The following is a 23,940-nucleotide window of genomic DNA, read 5'->3' as shown; positions in this document are numbered from 1 at the left end:
GGCCTAAGCAAGATAAAAGCAAAGGGAAATAGATCATTACATAGCTCTGTGCACACTTTAAATTCAAAGCACTTAGTATTATTTGGCATAGACAGAACAAGTTAATTTTTAGTCATTTGTCTTTACAGGAGCCTGTGTTGGTATATATAACTGCATGTTTTGCAGAGCTACTGACTGCAATTAGGCAATACTGAATGAGTCAAGGAGTCACTGACTGTGGATTTTATTTCTTTGCATTTGTTGTTGTTGGTAGAAGGCAGAAGCTTAATATCATTTCAGGGTACAATGAAATAGTATAAACCCTGCAGCTTTCCAGCTGCTGTCTGCTTATCCCTCTACTGATTTTGAGATTTGCATAGTGCACGTGGATGTTCTCTGGCTCGAAAGCAAATATAGTTTTCACTGGACAGTTACTCAGTTCCTCAAATTGTGTCTTGCTCCCATGAATTACTGGGGTTTTCTATCAGCTAAAACTGCCTTAGCTTTTCAACCTTCACCTGAAAAGAAATGCCGAAGAAATGCCTGTTGTATTAGCTCAGAAAGGAGCCACTAGACATCTACGTATGGCAAGTTGGAGAGTATATATTGATTCAATAGTAATATCCCATGCACTCCCAAATTTGGGGAGATTTTTTAGTACAATGACAAAATACGTTTAATTTATCAGGTGTATTTTTTTCATTTGATGAGGATACATTCATCAAATAAAACTCACCCCCAATGTTTTTTTTATGGAATTAATTTGAACATAGAAATATTTTCATATTTATGAAGAAAAGAGCTTTAAAAATTCTTTTTAGAAAGAAATAATTGTGTTAGGCATAAATTACTTAATTTTTGATTTGATGACTCCTTATTCCAGTGGTTAAAAAATATCATTGAGGCAATGTTAGATGCGTTGAAGAGAGGTACTTCAATTTAGATTTCAGTAGTATAAGAAAGGACTTTATTTTAAATTACAATGAAATACAATTTAATTGCACATTTCACGTTTTGCAATATGTTTATATTTGAAGTGTCTGCAAAGTTTCTTAAAGACCAAAGTAATCATGTAAATGGGTATAATTTAATTTGCAGTCTATGGAGGTATAAATAATTCGTACACTACGTAGTCATCATATTAAATGATCGCTCCATAAAATTAAGGTTTTGAAAATACCTTCCAACTGTTTGGCAAACCGACAGTAATAGATTTCTAACAGACAGAAATTTAAAGTAAGCCTACATTTGATTGTTTTCAGACATGCCGTACAACACGCAGTGCTGTAGCAGAGCTTTTTAAGAGGTGCTAATCACTGTGTATTTGATTTCATTAGTCTGTTTCACGTGATTTCTTCGTTCTGAACCAACATGTTAAAAGTCTTAAAACCAAATAAAATCCTATTTATGCAACACTTTTTTTTCCCTATGTTTCTGTAATTGGATAGCTGTAAAAATCTGTCCCTGCCAAAAGACATAATTTGTTCACAAGTTGTTCCCATTGGTCTCTTGTTGCTTTTTCCAAGTGGTACTACATAAAAATGTGTTACATTAGCACAGTTACGTATTTACAAAATGCGAAGTATAGCATTCTGCAAACAGATGTTTGGCTATCACCAAACTGGTAGATCTGTTTAAGCAGCACTTTTGCAAACATCAGAAGTGACTGTTCTGACACTTTGCTTCAATCCATGAGGGGAGCATCTGAAATTACCTCCTGTATTTACATGACCTTATTTCAGCTCTTTATACCATAAATTAGGTCAGGAATCCCAGCTGCAGTGGGTTAAGTTTCTACATCATAATATATCAACACAAAAGGTAATCTCCTGGGCTGTTTTTTTCACCAGCAGGGGAGTAAAGACAGTAATTCTCAATTATGTGGCACCAGTGGAGAGGCAAAGTGTAAGTTTCTGGGAAAATGGTTAGCAATATATATTTTCACTGTAATAAAGATTGTGTTGGCATAGTTAGCGGTTTTGTGCCAATGTGGAGGTTATTTGAAATATGACTCTGAGTTAAGAAGAATGGAAAAGCTCTGCTCAGTGCTCTGGTGGAAGAGATGACTTTTCCTAATGTGTTAAATCATTCATATCACATACTTGAAAGCAGTGGATTAAACAAATACTTATGAATGATGTCTTATCTCTTGCCTGTGAACTCATCATTCAAACTGCCTTGTCTGTTTATGAATTACCTAAACCATCCACCTCAGCAGCCTTATATTTTTATTATAATTTACTATAATAAAACAGATAGGATAATAGCAACAAAGTGTAAGCGAGGGCTGGGGTCCTGCTGCAAAATTTGGAACTGGTTCAAGGTTCCCAGAACTTCTGGAAGGTTTTAAACCACAGTATTTTGATTTGGCCTATTACAGAAACACACGTCGTCTGTAATATACAGAACATTGAACTGGCCTGTGAGCATCATGGACAAAATGGATCTTCTGTCCCCAGAGCATTAGTCTGGATTGGGCTGCCTGTGACACAGGCAGGAAATATGAACCGAATAAGGTCTTGGGGCCATGACCTGTGCTACCTATGCATAGAGCATCACCATTGACTTTAACTTTTTCTGCACATGAACTGAACCCTTTTCTTCTTGATCCAATGTTAGGTGCAATTAATTACAGCATATGCAATGTGTAATTCCATTTTACAGCAACAACCCAGCTCACAGATACTACCTTGCAACTGACCCCGTGACAGGAGATTTGTATGTGTCTGACACAAACACACGCAGGATTTATCGGCCGAAGTCGCTCACGGGCGCGAAAGACCTGACCAAAAATGCTGAGGTGATAGGAGGAACAGGGGAGCAGTGCCTGCCTTTCGATGAGGCAAGATGTGGTGATGGAGGCAAGGCGGTGGAGGCAACTCTCATGAGCCCTAAAGGTAAAAAGAGTTCTCCCTTTGTAACTTTCAAAATAATGCAAAAGCTCAGAACTGAGGGCATGAGCGTGTTTAATTACTGAACCCAGTAGTTGGCTCAAAAATTGGGTTTTTGAGTAATTTTTTCCAGCTGGAAAGACTACTGAGGAAGAAAGTTATGGGGACTGATTTTTTTGAAATCAATTAGGTTTGATTTTTTGGGAAATATTTGGCTTGAGTGGTTATTGCGCATTTTTAAATGCTCATTTAGATTATGTACTTGGCAGGCAGTGATGAAGATGTAAAATCCACATTGCTTTTGGTCCCACTTACCCCATGTTTTAGGTTATCTTAAGAGCTAGTCCCTTCTCAACACACAACAGCAAATGAGCAGTAAATGCAATCAACAGTAGTAGATTTCATACTGAATATTGGTTAACAAGCTGTTTTACTGCCTACTGCCTGAGACCAGATTTTCTGCCTGCAATTTCCATTAGATACATACTACCTGTATCCTTAGTTATGGACAATATATTCACTGCTAGTACAGCAAAAAAACACTAATTTTTTTTTGCTTCACTAAAGGAATAGCAATAGACAAGAATGGGTTAATCTACTTTGTTGATGGGACTATGATCAGAAAAGTGGATCAGAATGGAATAATATCAACTTTGCTTGGCTCCAACGACCTGACCTCAGCACGACCTCTAACCTGTGATACCAGCATGCATATCAGCCAGGTACTTTTCAGTTGCTGCTAATTTGAAAAGCTGAGCCGGGGATAGAAATTGAAATGCAGCTTTGTTGCCCCTTAAAATAAAACTGGGTGGAGTGTGTAATGGATATTTCACAGCAGATTTGGGGGAGAAAGCAACCTGTTCCAAGGGTACAAATTGCAGTGTGTTTTCTTAGCTATAAATGCTGCTGTATTCAATTTTTCTGCCCATAAAGCTCAGTTCAGTTTAGAACAGCAAAACTATCAGCAGGAAACATTAAGCCTGGTAGTAAATACTGGGAGAATGGCATATCTGTTAGAACTACCTTGGCATGGTGATGTTTTCTGAATTGCTAACATCCTTAGCCTACTAGAGTGAATGAGAGGATTTACACAACCCCCCCATATTTTTGTTTTTCTCAAGAACTTGTGTAGGCAAGAAGGGACATCACTAGTGGTATGTTCAAAAAATGGAGTACAGTGTTTTGTAATCTGGAAAGTAGTAAGTCATTGTTGCTACAACAAGAATGAAAGATGAATACCGTTGTTAAGTATGTGTTCAGATGTTGGTATCTGTCTCAATAGTTACTTATGACATAGAAAAGTATAGCATTTATTGGAGGGGAAATTCAACCTGTATTATAGTTCTAGTGCAGATGGCTGTTTTCAATAAAATGGATGCCTTGCCTCCCTGAAAAGCTTCAGTTTGCTGTATGTATTCGTGTGAGTTCTTTTGTCATGATTGCTTACAACAGATGGAAAATATCCTTACGGCTCTCTCTAAAACTGAAGGTGAATTAATTCATTTAATCTGCACTGGTTAACTTTTTAATAAAGCACTTCTATTTGTTTAGGTACGTCTGGAATGGCCTACAGATTTAGCTATCAACCCAATGGATAACTCCATTTACGTTTTGGATAACAATGTAGTTTTGCAGATCACCGAAAACCGTCAGGTTCGCATTGCTGCAGGAAGGCCGATGCACTGCCAGGTTCCTGGGGTGGAGTACGCGGTGGGAAAACACGCTGTCCAGACCACGCTGGAGTCAGCAACTGCCATTGCCGTGTCCTACAGCGGGGTACTCTACATTACAGAGACTGATGAAAAAAAGATTAATAGGATAAGACAGGTCACAACTGATGGAGAGATCTCATTAGTTGCTGGAATACCCTCAGAGTGTGATTGCAAAAATGATGTCAACTGTGACTGTTACCAAAATGGAGATGGCTATGCTAAAGATGCCAAACTTAACGCTCCTTCCTCCTTGGCTGTGTCTCCAGATGGCACCCTGTATATTGCCGATCTGGGAAATATTAGGATACGGGCTGTGTCAAAGAACAAACCCTTAATGAATTCAATGAACTTCTATGAAGTTGCTTCTCCAACTGACCAAGAGCTTTATATCTTTGATGTCAATGGTACTCACCAGTACACTGTGAGTTTAGTCACCGGAGACTATCTGTACAATTTTAGCTACAGCAATGATAATGATATTACTGCAGTAACGGATAGCAATGGGAATACTCTTCGTATCAGACGGGATCCCAACCGGATGCCAGTAAGAGTGGTCTCTCCTGATAACCAAGTCATCTGGCTGACAATAGGCACTAATGGATGTTTGAAAAGCATGACTGCACAAGGACAGGAGCTGGTCTTATTTACCTACCATGGCAACAGTGGACTTCTGGCAACTAAAAGTGATGAGACAGGATGGACCACTTTTTTTGAGTAAGTACATAAAATAAAGTCAGATATCTTATAGTTTTATTGAGTTCTACAGGACCATTTAAAGTATTTCTGGAGACTGATGAAGTAACTGTAAAGATGACCCTTGGTAACAAAAAGCACAGAAAGATACTCTTAATTTCCCATGCTGTCTTCCTCTTTCTGGCTTCTTCTTGAACAGAATAATTTTGAATTCATTGTTTTGAACTTCAGTTTTGTATCTCGAAATAATAGTGAGCCGACTCTTGTCAAGAAATTTGTAACTCAGACAACCATGGTTGTGTAGATTTGCATCAAAAACTATATTGTCATCCCACTTGCTCATTAGATTGTCATCGCTCTGCAGCAAATACTGATGAGAAATTTGTCTTCACTGCTCAATTTTTTTTTATTTCTTTTTTTTTGTCTGCATGCTCTCCTGCCCCTCCCAAAAAAAGTCTGGGTGGGTAGTAAAAGGTTGTGTTTCACAGAGTGGCAAATAATAAGGAAGGATCTCCTGGATGGCACAGCAGTTCTTCACACAGGTGGACCCAGTGGGAGAAAGCTGAGAAAAGAAATGTGGGCCATGGGGAGAAGTGTCATTCCTGTAGGAATAAACTGAAAACACAGAAACCACCAGCACCATGTCGGGTACAGGTGCAAACACAACAGTGAGAGGTATTACTGGAACAGTAGGACTTGTAATTTTACCAACCTCAGAAAAAAATCCTTTCAGTGAATTGCTTTAGCCTGTGTTACAGTCATTAAGTCATCAATGCCTGTTCATAACAGACAGATTAGCAAACCATTTTACAGAATCCTCAATTATATTGACTAAGAAAGGTCATGACAATTTGTAGATAAACTAGTAGAACCAGAGTTCACATACAGGTTTTATAGGCAACTTCATCTCCAGGTGAGCTGAACTGCAAACTTATATGCTAAGCAAAATGTAACAAAAATACAGCTTAAAACACAAACCAGTATTTCAAAAAAGATCAATGTAGAATTAACTCAGATTTTTTTCAGTCATCTCTGCCAACTGGAAATATACGTGTATTTTTAAATCACATCCAAGACATGGTGAGGTTGGGGAAAAAAGGTGTCTATGAAGGAGTGGAAGACAGAGCATTAGTATGATAAGTAAAAGTGTTAGAGGGCCCTTAGATGAACTACTCAGGATTACAAAGGGCATCATGAAAATCCGGTAAGTCCCTCTTCTTTTTTTTTCCCCCCTCTTCTTTTCTCCTATCTTTGTGATGAAATGCAGTAGCAACTGCTGCCAAGGTCAGAGTCTAAAAAAAAAGCTTTCAATTCAACACACATGATAAAGAAAATAAAGTGCCAGTGTCAGGCAGTGGCAGCAAAGCCAAACATCTGTGTTCTGAGATAACTTCATATTTCTGTCAGCGTACATTTGGCTGAGGCAGTGTGCAGGAGGACTCCGAGCACCTGTATCTACTCTCCAGCCTTTACATATCCCTATCAGAGACACAAGAGCAGCAGGTGCTGCTTCACTGCATATTGTGTCCTGAAGTGGAGACAGGACTAGAAATGCTGATCCCTAACAAAGACAGCAGGTGGGATGGTGGTGCTGCCAGTTTTAAGGTATTCTTACAATAATCTGTAAATTGGCAGGGCTTTGGTAGCAGGCACATTCCCAAAGTATTAGCACACATCTGTAATATTTAATTGTGCATTGGTGCATCCGCTGCGTATCTTTTTAGGTCCTGCCAAGAGGACACAAAAGCACAGCGAGGATACACAGAGGAATGAGAATGTGCTCGACTGGGAGGGCATGTGTTCTCCGTCTCATGAGTTAGCCCTGTTCTGTATGCTGAGAAGCCAAAGCACAGCTTTAGATGGGCTGGGAGTAGCCATCTACTTCCGCAGAGTAAATTTGGTGTTTAACTGTGACACACACAACCACTTGTTTCCAGTAGGCGAGTTGGGCAAGACAGTCAGTTTGGGGGATAGTGAAGTCCTGTACAGAAATTAAGGCATCTGCTGGGTACAGCAGGCAGTTTAAATCATGCTGGCATTCATACTGCCTAATTGAGGACCTACAGTTTTAATCAGGGCAGTAATTTCTCACCATGTTGCCTGTAGTTTTTTGTAGCCTACTGTGGTGTACCACAGAAGTAGCTGGTGGCTCCTGAATCTATCTTAATGGCGTCTGCGTGATCACAAAAAAGTGGATATTATATTCATTATTAAGTGGTTGATAGGTCTGTATTTTTCCTCATAGGGAGAATTTAGGGTACTGTGTGTCATGAAGTACATAGCTATTTCCTGAGTCTGTAAATAGCCATCTTTCACACCTGATCTGCTTTCATGCAGACTTTCTGGTCTGAGTTAGGTTATGTCCAGCTGCCTTATGAAGAACCCAAAGGGCAGGCTATTCCCCTCAGTAAGTATTAGTATTATTTCCAAGCTGCTGCTTATGCACTTCCTGAACAATTACCTCCAACCAACGTCTCGTTAGAATTCCCAAGCTGAAGTAATTGCAGAGAAAGCTAGGCGATTTCACTCTCTCTGAATTTGCAAGTGTATGAGGCTTTCACAGAAGCAAAGATATTTATCTCCTCCCTGTAGCCATGGTGAAGCAGTAATCTGTTTAATTGCAACAAGGAAGATTCAGATTAGACATTTGGAAAAACTTCATGGTGAAGATTTTGGAGCCCTGGAGCAGACAACAATGACAGTGACCCCTTGTCCTTCACAGACTGTCTTTAAGAACAGATTAGACATTTTTCAGGACCAATGCAGGAAGAACAGATCCTGCCTTGGGGTAGAAGTTGGATCGCATGACCTCTCAAGGTCCCTTCCAGTAATGTTTCCTATGATGCTCTGTACAAGTTAATACCAAAAATAAAAAAAATGCACTGATTATGTAAAGCTACAGGGAATAAGAAGGGGGAGGAGGAAAGCACTGTGTTATTTTTCTTGCCAAAACAGCATTCTTTAAAAACATCCATCGAGCATCATAGCTGCTTGCTTCTTCTTAACATAAAATCCCCATACACCAAATTTGTGTCTGTATATTTCCCTTTTGAAGAAAGATAGTTGTAAACACAACTATTTTGCAATTTTTTATTCTAAGATCAAGTATTATTGTGACTTTTTGGTGCTGATGATTTGTAGCATTAAATCTGACAAAGCTGAGTTTCTAGAGGTTTTTGCTACTGTTGCCAAAATAGATGGCAACCATGTGTATCATAGAAGGGTTTGTGTGGGGGTGACATGATGTACAAGCGTGTATCTCTCAGCTTCTGCATATTCACGTTTGTAGGTAGTATGGACTAAAACATTTTCAGCTGAAGTGTTTCCTGTTGAAAAAAATGAAGTGTTTTTAAAACAGAAAGGTTTCCCTCAAATGTCAGGTGGGGAATAAGAAATTATGAGGTATCATTCTGACTTCCTTGTAGCAATAGCAAAATATTTCAGCTTCAGTGCTGGATGCATTTTCTTTTAACATCACAGTTTATTTATATATTTTATTTACTATATTATTCAAATTCTCAAAATATTTTAAGACGATGATAGAATTCATATTCCATGGTGAATTTAGACTTTCTTCCCACTCACAGTTAAAAATGTTCAACTGTTTGAATGTCCAGTGGACTAGAAATGCCTTTTTTCAACTAGCTTTGAGTATGGCCAGGTTGTTTCACCCTTTGCTTGTCACATATCTGTTTAAATGGCAGAAGGTACATGGAGCAAAAATACTGTGGGTTTAGCAGTAAAAAGTTCGGCCTTTGAAGCAATTCAGGATAGGTTTTTTGCCTATTTTCCTGTGCAAATCCGATTGTATAACTGGAACATGGATCCAAAGAATTTAGATCATTTCAGCTGATTCTCAATGATTTGAGAGCAGATTTATGCAAACAATTTAAACTTTTTTTTTCTTCTCCTTTTCCAGAGCAACTTTTCAGTGAAAAGAGGAAATCTTTGAAAAAAGATTGCATCCCAAAAGTTGGCAGTCACTGCTCTGGCACATACTAAAGCATTTGGCCTTGTTTCTTTACATGGCTTTTTTCCACACTTTAAGTCACACTAATATCAGAACCAAAAGAAGTTTACTGCTTTATTTCATGCAGCCTGGACACTGATTAATTGATAATTTATTGGTTTTAGTCTTCTCTTTGCCTGAAAGACTGACATACAGGAAATATTTTTTTAAGACTCTAGTTTTTAAAGTGAAATTATAAGTACTAGCTCGAATTACTTAGGATATCATATAATCTGTTTTCTTTGTTTACAGACTTTGGGTTTTTTTAATATCTTTATGGCAAAATGGATTTGTAAACTTCTATTTTGTTAAGGGTTTTAGTCTGCTGATCAAAACTGACACCTTATATTCCAGGAATGCATACTTTTGTAAGGCACTGTTACTCAAATTCATAGTAACTTATAGATTTTTGAAGGTCTAAAAACTTGCTAAATAAAAATGATATTAACAGAGCATTTATAAAAATGATTGAAAATACATGCATACTAAAAAACCAATGGAACCATATGAAGCTAAAAGTCATCCAGATTAGGTTTTTATAATGAAATTATAATATTATACAAGGTATAAAAGTAATCAGCCTAATCAAATTCTGCTGTAAATTTGTGAGATATCTGAGCTGGAAACTATTAACTGTAACTGCATATTATGTATGCATAATATGAACATTTAAACAGATAAATCTTGAAAGTTAAGCTAATTATATGCATATTAGCATTTTGGAAGTGACACTTCCTAGATAGCCTACATGACATTATTTCTGTGCAGCAGTTTCCATTCTGAGTTTACATACAGATGGCTAAGACAGGTGCACAAGAAGAGCATTTTCTCTAGACCTAAATTTTTGAAGCATCAGAAGTGAATGCCTAAAAAGCCTTGGAAGTGCCCCTGTGCAATCACTTGGTCTTGTAGGTCAGGCCACCCCCAGCCTGCAACCCCAGGTCTCCGTTAAAGACCTGGCATGCCAGCAGTTACCAGCCAGGCAATGGAGAAGTCCTTTGGTTGAACCACTGGCTTGCTGCTGTGTCAGCCTTTGGCTACTTTGTGCTCCTCAGGTTGCTTGAGGAACTGGCAGAGGCTGCTCTGCAAGGGAGAACCCCTCCAGGGCAGGCAGACAGCCTTAGCTGTCTGGGCAGCATCTGCTGAGGTTGGGCTGCACTGCAAAGGCTGCAGTTTATGTGTGCATTGGAGCACTTGGCACTCAGGTGATCTCTGACAGACATGTAGTCCTTCCTTAGAGGTGGTTTAGAACAAATTGTGGTCATCCCAGTGTCATGCACCTGGGATCTGTCCCTCGAGGTTGCAGCCCAGGTACTTCTGCAGTCTTCTCTGTAAAAAGGCAACTGTTCCTTCATCTCACAGCTCTCCTGGAAGGTTCAGGCTGCATGTGCTTTCCTTAGACATAGAATCAGAGAATCAGTCAGGTTGGAAAAGACCTCTGAGATCATCAAGTCCAACCCTTGATCCAACACTGCCGTGGTTACTAGACCATGGCACTAAGTGTCACATCCAGTCTCATCTTAAAAACCTCCAGGGACAGAGAGTCCACTACTTCCCTGGGCAGCCCATTCCAGTGCCTGATTACCCTCTCTGTAAAGAATTTCTTCCTAATATCCAACCTAAACCTCCCCTGGCACAGCTTAAGACCACGCCCTCTTGTAGCTGCCTGGGAGAAGACACCAACCCTCACCTGGCTACAACCTCCTTTCAGGGAGTTGTAGAGAGTGATGAGGTCTTCCGAGCCTTCTCTTCCGCAGGCTAAACAACCTCAGCTCCCTCAGCCTCTCCTCATAGGACTTGTGCTCGAGTCCCTTCACCAGCCTTGTTGCTCTTCTCTGGACCTGCTTTAGCATCTGAAATAATTCCAGTAGCCACTGTTTCTTATCTTTCAACCTTCTCTCCTTTTGCCTTCCTCTTCTTTTAGAAGCAGTATCAGCAGGTGGAGACTTGATCCAGACTAAGATGGCTCCTCTTCTCTGGAAATCCACTGCCTTTCTTCCATGTCTCTTTTTTTCACTTTCCAGACCTCCTATTTTGTTTCCTTACTTTCCTACCTTGTATTTTGCTCCTTCCCACATCTCCCATTATTTCCCTAAAGCATGTTTGGCTTCCCTGCTTTTCCTTTCCCAGTGGTGCATTTCTTCCTAATCCCCTCCTGTATGACAGTCCATCCAGTGTTTCCCCAGGCACTTAATGCCCTGAGTCATTTATCTTCTCCTTCCCCTCCTCCTTCCCCCACTCAATCCTTGTCTCCAAGAGAATGCAACAGGAGGCAAAGAGAGTGACCTTAGCAAGCAGAGCCCTTACAAGTTTACTTTGGTCCCGCAGTTAAATTAACGAGCTTTCCAGCTATTCTGGAAAGGTGGTGAATTCATGCAGAATATGAAATCCTTGCAATAATTTATAGACTAGACCGAATCACAGCCAAAAATCTATTTTCACTGTGTGCTACGGAGTATCACCCTTTGCATATTACGCTTTTATTAACAATGCTTTCAGTGCTGTGGTTTCCCAAAAACTCTGTGATAGAGAGTAAGATATTGCCTCTGGCTTGGACTTGCTTAGCTTCCCCAAGTACCAGGCACATCATCTGTAACTGTCAGCATTTGGCAACAGAGAACAGATGACATTTTGCAGTTTTTCTCTTGCTTCACCTTAATACATTGCTTGTGGAGTCTGACTTGGAAATACCAAGACTGGGCTATAGAAGACTCTATGGAACCTATGCTGAAAGATTTCATTTAGATAAAAGCAAGTATTTCATCTTGATCAGATGAAAATTATCCCCCAATAGTAGTGTCAATTCACTTCCACTTTTACTCTATATTAAGAGGTTCAAAATTCAGTTTTCATAATCAGTATTTCTATACCATTTCCTGTAACATTTGTGGGGTTTCATTTTCCTGTAACATTTTTGTTTCTATTTGTGTTAATTTTTCTATCCCATTTATATTTCAGTAATATGAATATCTAAAAATACCTAGTCCTCTTTTTCATTGCAGTTTAGGGGCTTTCATTCTAATTTGATTCTGTTTTCTTACAAATGCCAGAACTTTGTACAAAATTGTAATCTGGATTTTTAATCAATGCTAAACAACATCTGAATTTCCTTGGTATCATAGTGCTTTTCAGGTATTTTTATCCTTCTACCATCGGCAGCCTTTTGTACCTTCTGGTTTTACTGCTGCTGCTTCTTGCTTCATCAGTGTAAAACAGAGTGGCTATAAAGTAATTAACCATAGTCATTCAAGCAGTTTGGTTTAGCTGATTATCATGTTCTTGCATTGACTTTTGTGGCATCACATGAGCCTCTGACTGCAAACTGTGACTTACAAGTGCAATGTCTTTAATCTTCCCATATTATATATACTCAAGCAACAAAAGATGTATTCTCTTCATTCTTAACTGTCTCTGAACAGTCTTTGTGGGAATATTTTTGGGATATCCAGTCCTTGCACAAGTGCCCCTTTATCCACATTGTCTGGCACAATGCAGCACACAATACATGTATTTCTCTTTTCAAGCATATTTGCTTCTCTTCCTCCCAACATGACACAAACTGAAGATTTTCTAAACTGGAACTGTAACTCAACTTTAGAGTAATTTCATAATTATAATACTATGATAATATATACTGTTGTAATATATAATAATATATATATGTTATATACTTTAGTCTTTCAAGGCTTGTGCTGACAGTAGAGCACACAAACTTGCTGTTTCAGACTCATTCTGCTTAATGAAAGAAACAGCCATGTTAAAAATAATTCATTAATATATAACATTAGATAGCAATGTGAAATTTTTTCAGTGAAGTGCAGTGTGTCCCCTAATTGCCCTGATTAGCAGTAGTATATCTCATCTAATAGACATTTACCCATTTCTTCATTCTCAAATGTTACTGTTCCTTATCCCTTAGAACTAGAGCAAGTAATAAAAGCAGACCTGAGAAACCATTGAATAGATATTAATTTCAAAATAGCAATGCTGAAGACACATAGCAATATTATTACATCTTATATATATGAGAAAAGAAGAATTGCTTTGATTTCTGTCAAGAAAATCAGCATGTGATGTCTCTGTGGTTTTGGAAAGCACTCAGAAGTAAGGATAGTACAACCAAAAAAAGAGTTTTGTTCATATTAATGACATAAATGTTCTGCATTGTCAATCCAGTCAGCTCTGCTTAGGCTCCTGAAAGTATCCCTTTCACTTCTGGCTTTATCAAGAAGTTAATAATACCATTTGTTCAGTTATTGACATGTTAATATTCTTGTTCCATGTTAACTTCTTTGTCAAACAGAAGTCAGGGAGGCTATAGTCAAGCTAACTCATACTCCTTCACACTGTCTTTACAGGGAACCTGGTGCAGTGAGGGTGGAGGGTCAGCTCTGACTGCATGTGAAAAGGCTATTCTCTATTTTCACTCATGCTGTATTTAAACACATTTTCAAGCCTCATCAAGAGACTTGGTCTTCCTTGATGTCCCCAGTGAGGCCAGACTGATCAGCTCTTTAGGAAGCCTACAAGGCAAACACAGTCTTGTCTTTGGAGTACCCTCCAAAGTGGGGAGAGTCTCTCACTTCTGAAGCCTGCAGTGGTTGGGTGTGACTTGTGCTCTAAAGGAATAATGATGTTATTCTAAATTATATATATATATATATATATAATATATATAAAATTATATATATTATATATCTAAATTAACCACAGAACCTGAATCTAGCAATAATTGTTTACTGTCTTGGTATTCCATTGTCCTAAAAGAAAAACAATACAGCCATATAATTTTTTCCTGTTACTAAATTTGCTTTTCAAACATAATATAATTTAATATGTTGATTATGTCCACTTTTTGTGACTCTGTAAAAACAGCTTCATGGAGTTTTTACCTTTCAAAAAAAAAATTAAAAAAAAAAAATAAGAATTAAGGGGAAAAAAGCAACATTACAGCTTATTCTGTGAACAAAATACCTGGCGAAACAAACAAGCCTTACATCCTTTTTTCACTAAAAGCCTGTGCCCCCAGCTCTGGTAGTGTAAGCAGACCTTACAGCAAGGAACAATCTGTCATACAAAGTATATATACACACCAACATTTCTTTTATTTGAAAGGCCATACTCAGGTATTTATATTGACAAGGCACACAGTTTATTTGTACAGTAATAGATGAGCTAAGAAGGCAGGGGGAGGTGACACAGAAACAAACCAGAAGCCTTGAGGAGCCCTGAGATTAAAGACACTCAGCACAGGAAGCTGCTGTGGGACAGGAGCTGGCTCTGCACACTCCGGCAAAAACCAGACTCCAGCCTCTACAGACCCTGCGGGGCTCAGGGGCAGCGAATTCCCATTAGAGGGAAATTGAAAAGCAAGGAACGAGTGTTGAGGTCTTGCAGATAAAAGTCTAGCTACTGTAATTTAGTCTCATCTTCATAAGAACAAGCCCCCTTCAATTGCTCTTGAATTGGCTGCACTCAGTTCAAAAGGGTGTGTGCTGCTGAGGTGCACCCCCAGCCCCGGGAAGCTGCTCCATCCCCCAAAACACCTCTCATGTAAGCTACACTGCCTACATCCCACTGCTCCGAGTGCACCCCTTCTCCCAGCACATACACTGCAGTTGTACTTCCATCTCTTCAGAAAACACTATCAACATTAACACTGTTTATTTGTGCAAGTTCTTCTGCATGTAAGATGTGTGTCAGATATGTGAGTTATGAAAGACTTTTTGGTTTTGTGAATCCTTATGAGAATATACATGGCAGGTGCTTGCTGCAGCAATCAGCACAGTGTGGAGGACTGCAGTGCCGTACAGCAATGACTGAGAAGTTTGGCAGTCTTCTGGCACAAAGTAAAGCGGTCCCAACATGCTAAATTGATGTATTTCTTCTTTTGCTGCAAAGCATCTCTCCCCCCAGATATCTGTGTCCAAATACTTGGAAATCATTTTGGATTAGGCTGTGAAGGTGGTCAGTCTTACTTCAGCACAAGTGCTGAACTCGAGCTTGTTTGCCTGGTTGTGCAATGAAGTGGAAAATGAGCATCAAAACCTTCTCCATGTAGAAATGAACAAGCTATCACAGAAAAGGTGTTGATTCATTTCTTTGAGTTCCCCTTCCAACAGACACATTTCCTGCAGTGTTTCTCGTTCAGAGTGTGCCTGTTGTTTTGCAAATAAGTTATGGCTGTCAAAAAAGGCCTATTTAAGTGAATTGTTCACGTCTGGTGTGCTGAATGCCAGTTGACAAAAAAAAAAGACTGAAAACTGTCCTTTTAACATTATGACAAAATAGACACACCAAAAAAGAAAAAGCCTCAAGAGCTGCAGTTATAACAGGATAAGGTGAAAAGACAAATTGTCAATCACTTTCCAGCTGAGGAAATCTCTTCATTAAACGTGGGCTGAAAGATTTGTCCTGACAACATTGCTAAGATAAAAGACCATTACCTGAGTTATTTAACCAGCTGTGCAAACAGTTGCATAAGACTTTCCCAGATGAAAACAGGATAAAGACCCTTTCCCCATGGAAAAGCCATCAGATAGAGGAACAGGGAAAGTAGACCAGCTGCTCAAATTTAAGCTTGAGTTGTCTGACACTTGGTTGGAAAGGACAGAGAAATTTAGCTGATCCTAACACTTTTAATGACCTTCTAGCTTCTGTGGTTTTTTTTCTGCCCAAATTCCATTAAAAAACAAATAGACCTATAAATTCTTGTCCAGAATTGGGCTGCCAGCCATAGTTTAATTCAGCTCTTTTGCTAGAATCACTCCTGGACCTATTTTCTGTTATTCCTGTTCATCTACTATTTTCTCAGAGGTAGGTACAACGGAAAGGAAAAGGAAAAGGGGGAGGGAAAAGGAGAGAAAGAGGGGAAAGGAATAAAGCAAGAAGGAAAGGGAAGGAAGCATTTTTTTCCCCCCATATATTTAGAATTCTGTAAGGCTGCAAATAATATTGATTTTTTTTTCATAGAATCATAGAGTAGGCTGAGTTGTAAGGGACTCACAAGGATCATTGAAGTCCGATTCCTGGCCCTGACCAATGCACAGGATAACCCCAAGAATCACACCATGTGCCTGAGAGCATTGTACAAACTCTCCTTGAACTCTGTCAAGCTTGGTGCTGTGATCACCTCACTGGGGAGTGTGTTCCAGTGCCTGACCACCCTCTGGATGAAGAACCTTTCTCTCGTATCCAACTGAAACCTCCCCTGACAGAGTTTCATGCCGTTTCCTCTCAGAGGAGAGATCACTGCCTGCCCTTCCTCTTCCCCTCACGAGGAACTTGTAGTCTGCAATAAAGTCTCCCCTCAGTCTCCTCTTCTCCAGGCTGAACAGACCAAGTGACCTCAGCCGCTCCTCACATGACTTCCCCTCAAGGCCCTTCACCATCTTCGTTGCCCTCCTTTGGATGCTCTCTAAGAGCTTAATATTTTTTCTATATTGTGGTGCCCAAAACTGCACACAATATTCAAGCTGAGGCTGCCCCAGTGCAGAGCAGAGCGGGACAATCCCCTCCCTCGACCGGCTGGTGATGCTTTGCCTGATGCCCCCCAGACATGGTTGGCCCTCCTGGCTGCATTTCTTCTCATGCTGAACAATATTCCAGAGAAGAACAAAGGAAAAATGCTATCCCTTCTTAGACAGTAATAAAATAAAAAAAAAATCCACTTGTTATAATTTACAAGCAACTAACATACATCAAATTGTGATTTGCTTTCTTCTTGTTAAGGAAAGCAAAAAATATTAGGAAGACATACTGCCATTGTATCTTTTATTGTTCATTTTTTTTAAAAAACTTCCTCCAAAGGAAGTTATACTGTAATATTTCAGGTTTCCTGATCTATTTGTACTGTAAAATCACGAGTAAGATGCTAAACCTTCTGAGATGTCAAATACACTGTTTGGAAATAAAGGAATATTTGCATACAGTATTTCAATTACTTTTTTTTTTAAAGGCAGGTTATAAATTAGTAGATATGGATCCACTGAAGTGTGTATTTCAATGAGACTACATGAAAAATGCATGAAAAAAAAAAGAAAAAGAAGAAATCATTTGTCTGTCCACGAATCTGTAGACTATTTTCACCTTTTTCATTCTTAGCAGGCTTATTCAGTCCCTCTTCAGATATATAAAAAGCAAAAATGCATATCAAAAGGACAAAAGCAATGTAGAAGTGGAGTAAAAAAATAGCAAATTTAATTATGTTCAAGTTGAAAGTTTTTTACTTTCTTTCCGCAACCCATGTAATGGTTAAAGGTGGCCAGAACTAGAGCTTCCAGTAAGTTGCCAGTCCCAATTTTAAACCAGTGGAGGACAGGAGAGCTCCATACATGTGGTGAAATGATAATAAAAGTGATCGTATATAAACTGTGGGCTCTGTCCTTTTGACTGGCAAGATAACCATTTTGATACTGGTTGAGCACTCAGTGAAAGTGCTATTAAAGTGGCTCCTCTTTATAAGTTTTCCAACTTCGAATTCGCTATTTGGGAGGGACTAAACCTGCAATGTGCTATGAGGCTGAATACAAGTGAAAGAATGTATTTGGAAACAAAAACTCCTTAATGTTAAAGACAGAGGTCCTCTGTGTAAATGTAACTTGATGGCCTCGACAAGCCAAAGGAGACATTTCATTGCCAGGTTAGGACAGATTTTTCAGTATGTTGTCACGATGGTACGCACCTAAAACAACAGCATGTTGCACTCCTGAGCATCAACTTTGAACCTTCTGTTCTTACCTGCTAAGAAGTAGCACTCTGGTATATAAGTCTTCCCATTAATAGTTTGAAATAAGTAGGGTAATGTTCCATAAATTTTTTAGACACTCTTGGTAATTTGAGATGCATAGAGGAAATACCTCTGATGTGTTTAGAGTGAGAGTGTAACACTGCTTCTACTGTCAAAATTATACATGTCTATATTACAAAACGCATTTATGCCTCATTTCACTATTACAGTATCCCAACTGATAGTATAATCTGTTACCAGTTTTTAAAGAAATATATAATATACATTTGGACTGTATGTCTTGTTATCTGAAACATGCAGGAACTGATGTGCCTTGCATTTCAACCTGGCATGTTTACAATAGCAAAAAAAAAAAAAAAAAAAACCAGTTACAGAGTTTATTTTGTTAAGGGAGTGTGCTGCAGAGGTCTGTGAAAAAACACTATCAGTCATAACTTAGCAATTGGCTTTAGGAGCAGCCTTTACTATGCACTTTATTTCGACAGCTTCCTATTTTACATTGAAGTTACTTCTGATATAAAACATTAATAATTCTCTGCAAGTTGGGGTTGAGCTAAATGTGCTAAGACTAAGATACAATGCACTTGAGAAATGAGTCAGAAATAAAAAAGTAGGACATTTCCATCTGTGGCAAGGCTTACCAGGAAGTTATTACTGCAAAGTGAAGTGTCCTACATAGCCTAGAACAGAAAATGGTCTGGGAAGGCATGTAATTAAAACTGAAGGAGATGAGCAATGGAAGAGAGACTTCCAGCAGGTGAAGTGCAAAAGGTCAAGAATCTGGGAAGCTGATAATCATTATCTCTGAGAAATTCTCACTGCAGAAGTGGAAAACTATCTGGCAGTGGCAGATCATCCTAAAGAAGAAAAATAATTTTATCTAAGGGGAACTTAAGCTAGAGGTGGTGTGGCAGCTGCCCCCACTGCTGTCTTCTGTAGTTATTGGCCAAATATGAAGATTGTTACATTCATGCAAATGGATATGAGTTTATGGGATTAATGCACATGAGGTCACACTCAGGAAGCAAGTGCCCGGTTTAGATTCTTCAAAAGTTTATGTGCAGCTTGCTCTTGAGGAATTGAAGAGGTTGGTTGAACAGCTTTGCTGTGGAGCCTGGCATAAGAGAAGGATCAGCGGGCTCCATGGTAACACGTGTGCATGAGCTTATGTTTGGATGAAAAGATCAAAGAGTCTGTGAAATGCCAAATATAGGCACTCGCCCTCTAGACTTCAGATCTCATTCCTTTTAGGGTAATTTCAATATTAGAACACTAGGCAGATAAAAAGAAATCTCTCAGTCCAAAACTGACAATCTTGGATGAATAAATTCACCTTGGCAGCGGAATGCAAGGATATTTGAATGTAATAAGAAAAATGGCTGCAGAATGCCCAAAGGTATGAGTGATGTTGCTGTGCTGTGATTGATAAAGCTTTGATTGTGGGCAAGAAGATAGCAAGTATAAAGTAAGTTTAGTATTCTATGTGCAGTGAACAAAATGAAGGACACACATTGCAATCCACCCTAAAACGGAATATGTGGTGAATTGTAGAAAGGGCCATTTCCCCTTTTTCTTTTTGTTCCGGGGTATAAAAGCATGAGTAATCCTATTCTTACCTTTCACATCTCAGTCACATTTTCTTCTTGCACTAGGATGCCTGAACCAAGCAATCAGAGCTTTAAAGATTCTTGCAGCTTTAAAGTCATGTTTTTAAGAACATGAATGTGTAGCATGATTTTTTGCTGATCTTTGAACTCTCCCCCACTGTAATAACATTAGCTGCTTATCTCAGGCTCCTGATGTGCTTTCAGGTATTTATGAAAGCCAAGACCAGTTCAGGAACTATAGGTACAGATTCAAAAAAATAATAATGTGGAAACAAGAATGCACTGAAGCCACACAGTGCACTGAATACAACTGATGTGTAGCTTTTTCCAACCCATGTGGTATACTGAGAAATATGGTAATTCATTTCTCACAAATATTGTGATTAAAGTTCTTACAAGGAAACCTTACCTTCTGTGGCTTAAGTAAGCGTTGTTTGAAATAAAGACCAATACTTGGCTACTGGAATCAAAGGATGCAAGTAATTCCCAACAAAGTAATTTGATACTATTTTCAAACATAAAACGGAAAATAGAAAAGGACACTAATTGGACAATATATGTTCCCCAGGGAGTTGCAAAGGGAAGTTGTGCATGAAAATAAAATAAGTTCTTGGAACTGAGGAATGAGACTGAAGGTCATGAATAGGCTAGCAGGCTCATTCATGCACGAGTAACATCGGTACGTTTGTTTTGGTCTCCTGAATAAATGCAGTATCTCGGCTTGCCAAGTCCAGCATGTGCAAAAGAGCCACAATTAGGGCTAGAAACACACTGAAAGAAAACCCATTATCTTGAAATGTACTTAACTTCAAAAAATAAGTTTCCCCACTTGACTTCCCTGGCTTGCAGTATGCTTTCTGATCTTTAAACATTCTTTTCTTTTCCCTGTTGCTAAGTGAAAGTCTTACATAAACAAAGGAAATCAACTGTGTTAAAAGGATGGAAATGACTGTGTGCAAAAAGCTGTCAAATCTACAGAGTAGGCAAACTGGAAAAAACCATTTCTTAACCTAATCCTTTCAGTTACAGCAGTGCTGTGCAGTACTTATGCTGTTCAGAGAAGGTGTGGTGTGGGTTAAAACTGTTGGGGATTAATTCTCTCAATTTAAGAAAAAGAGTTTCTGTAGCCTCAGTGATATGCTTGAGGCTTTTGGGGGGCTTTTTTCGGTTTTACTTTTCTTTTCCAGAGGGAGTCATTTTGATGCTAATTGTCAGCATGAAATGTCTAGCGTGCTGTGAGGACCTGCAGGGTCACGTTCTAGTTACTTTAAGAGGCTAAGGCTTCCTTCAGCTTCTCACTACATGGTCACAGGAGAGGGATGGGGCAAACAGGTCATATGTGGGCATGGAATCATCCTTTGGATACTTGTTTCTCTCCATTGCAGCTACAGGCAGGCTATATTTCGAAACAAGGAGCTTCAGCTGAACACCTAGGCTGATGAATTAAAACTGTAGTACTGGAAGAGCTAATCTTAAAGACAAGTTTTATGACCAAGAAGCTGTCGTAATGCTTTACCTCTCTTTATACTGTGACCACAATGCATGTTTGGATGTGAGCACGGTCTCCGGTCATGTACCAATGGAGTATACCTAACACAGCATAAGAAAAGACATAGTTTAGATGTCACAGATCTACTTCAATTACAGAAATTTTATCTACCTATTCATATTAAATGGATGTACAGCTGTTGGTTTAAATAAATGTCAGTAGGGCCAGAAAAAAAAACCCAACACCTCCCACATGGTTTGTATCACAATTCTCAAACTATGATCCACAGGCAGTTAACAAGCTATAGATGCTAGCTATTCTGGTTTCCAGCTATGAGCACTTTAAGTAGACTAAATATCACTCCAGATTCTGTGTCTTAGTAATACGAGGGATGTTAAGCACTCAGGAACAGGAGGACAGGTGGTCTGCATAATCATTGAATAGGAAAGACCCAAGAGACACTCTTATTAAAATACCCTTTTTACAAAAAATGTTGAGGACTTCTACAAGAACAGCAAAACCTAGTCCAGTAATAGGGACTGTGTACAGAATGCTACAGAATTTAGCACCAGTAAATATGCTTCCTTTGAAATGGTGAATTAGATGCGCAGCAGGATCTGGTCACACTTCAAAGAGTAATATGCAGAGATGAAGATCCATCTGTTTGCTCTTGCTATCACCATTGAGGCTGCTGTATGTTAAGCAGTCTTTTGACTACTTCAAAGCACGTTTGAACTCTTTGCTGTGCCTATCCCATGCACAAAAAAAAAGCAAAAGTGCCTTAACAATATGAGTAGCTGGTATTTTTGTTCATTTTACTTGTAAGTGAAAACAATTTGTTCCTGCTGTGTATCATTTCTGGACTTTTTTTTTTCTGGGTTTTATTTTTTTTAGCTACGATAGCGAGGGCCGTCTAACAAATGTTACGTTCCCAACTGGAGTCGTCACTAATCTTCACGGGGAAATGGAAAGGGCCATTACAGTGGACATTGAGTCATCCAGCAGAGAGGAAGATGTCAGCATCACTTCCAATTTGTCATCAATAGATTCTTTCTATACCATGGTTCAAGGTACTGTAAACAAAAGATTTCTCAGCAGTTACTGACCTGAAAATGGTTTTCTTATGGTACAAGCAGCTCCAAATAGAAGTGAAACTTTAGGATAGTGTTTGGAGGAAGAAGTGCTACATACACATTTTTACACGTTTGTAGAAAGAACTGTTCAGGGAAAGAGTAGTTGCAACAAAAGTAGAATTAAGTAAGTTTTCTAACCAAATAGCTCTTGTTAACAGCTGTGGAAAGTAGTGAGAATACCCACTTTGTATTAAAAAGGAATCTTAGAAAGAAGAGATGGATTGAAAGGGAAACGGGCACAGAAATAGCATGAAGTGAGATTTTAGCTTTAAAATAGCATGTGACGTCCCAGCAACCACATCCTTGCAAAAGTGAGCAGTCATATATGCTTAGGATTAGGCCAAATATGCCTAATGAAACAGCAGAAAAAGTTTTGTGCCAGTCTGAAGAATATACTGTGAGGATGGGATTTTTTTAAGTGTTTAAGTAACTTTGATGATAGATCCTAAAGGCATTTGTGCTCCTATGTGATACAGATATTCTTAACAATCTCACCCTGGCTGTTTATTAATTACCATTGGGTCAGTTATGTGAGGTCATGAATACTGCATAAAGTGTGCAGAACAAAGGCAGAGTCTTAACCCAGGGAGGTAACCTGTAATTCTCTTTTTGGCCTTTCCAGATCAGTTAAGAAATAGCTACCAGATTGGTTATGATGGCTCCCTGAGAATCCTGTACGCCAGCGGCCTGGATTCACACTACCAGACAGAGCCACACGTGCTGGCTGGCACTGCCAACCCGACCATGGCAAAGAGAAACATGACCCTCCCAGGGGAGAATGGGCAGAACCTAGTGGAGTGGCGATTCCGGAAAGAGCAAACCCAGGGAAAAGTCAATGTGTTTGGCCGAAAGCTTAGGGTAAGCATGCAAGCATGCATGGTATCTACTGCATTCTCATTAAGGAATAAGGAAACGTAAATACATTCCTGTAGGTACTGACATCCAACAACCACAGAATATTTACCATAGACAAGCTGACTGAAGAACTGGAAGTACTTGTTTTTATTACTTCATTTATTGCCTGTTTTTACTTATTAATTGCTCTTTTCTGTGGAATTTAAACTGTTGGGTTTAGCCTGGAATGGGTAAAAAGAATAATTTTCTGCTTTCCTTCACTGTTTTTGTTTCTGGTACTAGATTAACTGAACCAATTTTGAATCCTGTTTTAAATTATTCTACCATTAGTTAGCACAATCCCTGAATTTTATTTCTTCTTTTACTTTAAATGAAAATTGTTCTAATATTTATGGTAGAAAGAGTTTAACTGAGTGTTCATGTGTATGGCATATTCCTCTAACATATGTCTTTACCATTTTGTTGGCATTTCTTTTTCCTATATAGTGAGTGAAATACAAGTAGGAAGCAAACAATGATTTATGACAGCCATTTGGTAAAGACAACATAGATTAAGCATTTAAAATGGTGTTGCCAGGAGACCATTTCAAGACCACATCAGAGGTCTGACTTACTATTAGAACTGAACTAAGTTCTTTAAAATAAGGCCTAGGCAGTGTATCAAATGAAGGTAAGTAGTTTCAGACCCCTTGACTTCTTGCCATTTGAAATCTTAAAATATTTTATATCTTTCACTGGGACAAGAAAGGAAAGGATGCTGTCATGCAGATTATATTCCTCTTACCACTTTCTCTAAAAGAAGAATGGACTTTTTTCCAAGAAG

At 38.9% G+C, this 23,940-nt stretch overlaps 1 protein-coding gene across 8 annotated transcripts in view; it reads left to right on the top strand.

Annotated features, from left to right (window-relative positions):
* The window catches only part of TENM3 (teneurin transmembrane protein 3), a 1,265,035-nt gene that overhangs the window by 1,224,268 nt on the left and 16,827 nt on the right, over nt 1-23,940 (top strand). For all 8 annotated transcript variants that reach the window (XM_039388717.1, XM_039388716.1, XM_039388715.1 and 5 more), the window contains 5 exons: nt 2,644-2,876; nt 3,438-3,592; nt 4,422-5,296; nt 22,024-22,199; nt 22,885-23,120. In XM_039388717.1, the coding sequence (XP_039244651.1) occupies nt 2,644-2,876; nt 3,438-3,592; nt 4,422-5,296; nt 22,024-22,199; nt 22,885-23,120 (1,675 nt within the window). The remainder of the gene's footprint in view (nt 1-2,643; nt 2,877-3,437; nt 3,593-4,421; nt 5,297-22,023; nt 22,200-22,884; nt 23,121-23,940) is intronic.

The sequence above is a fragment of the Pipra filicauda genome, unplaced genomic scaffold (assembly GCF_003945595.2).
Source record: "Pipra filicauda isolate LSUMZ 115617 unplaced genomic scaffold, ASM394559v2 scaffold67_size6003252_pilon, whole genome shotgun sequence".
NCBI classification, from domain to species: Eukaryota; Metazoa; Chordata; class Aves; order Passeriformes; family Pipridae; genus Pipra; species Pipra filicauda.
This window is presented reverse-complemented; position numbering and strand designations above follow the sequence as displayed.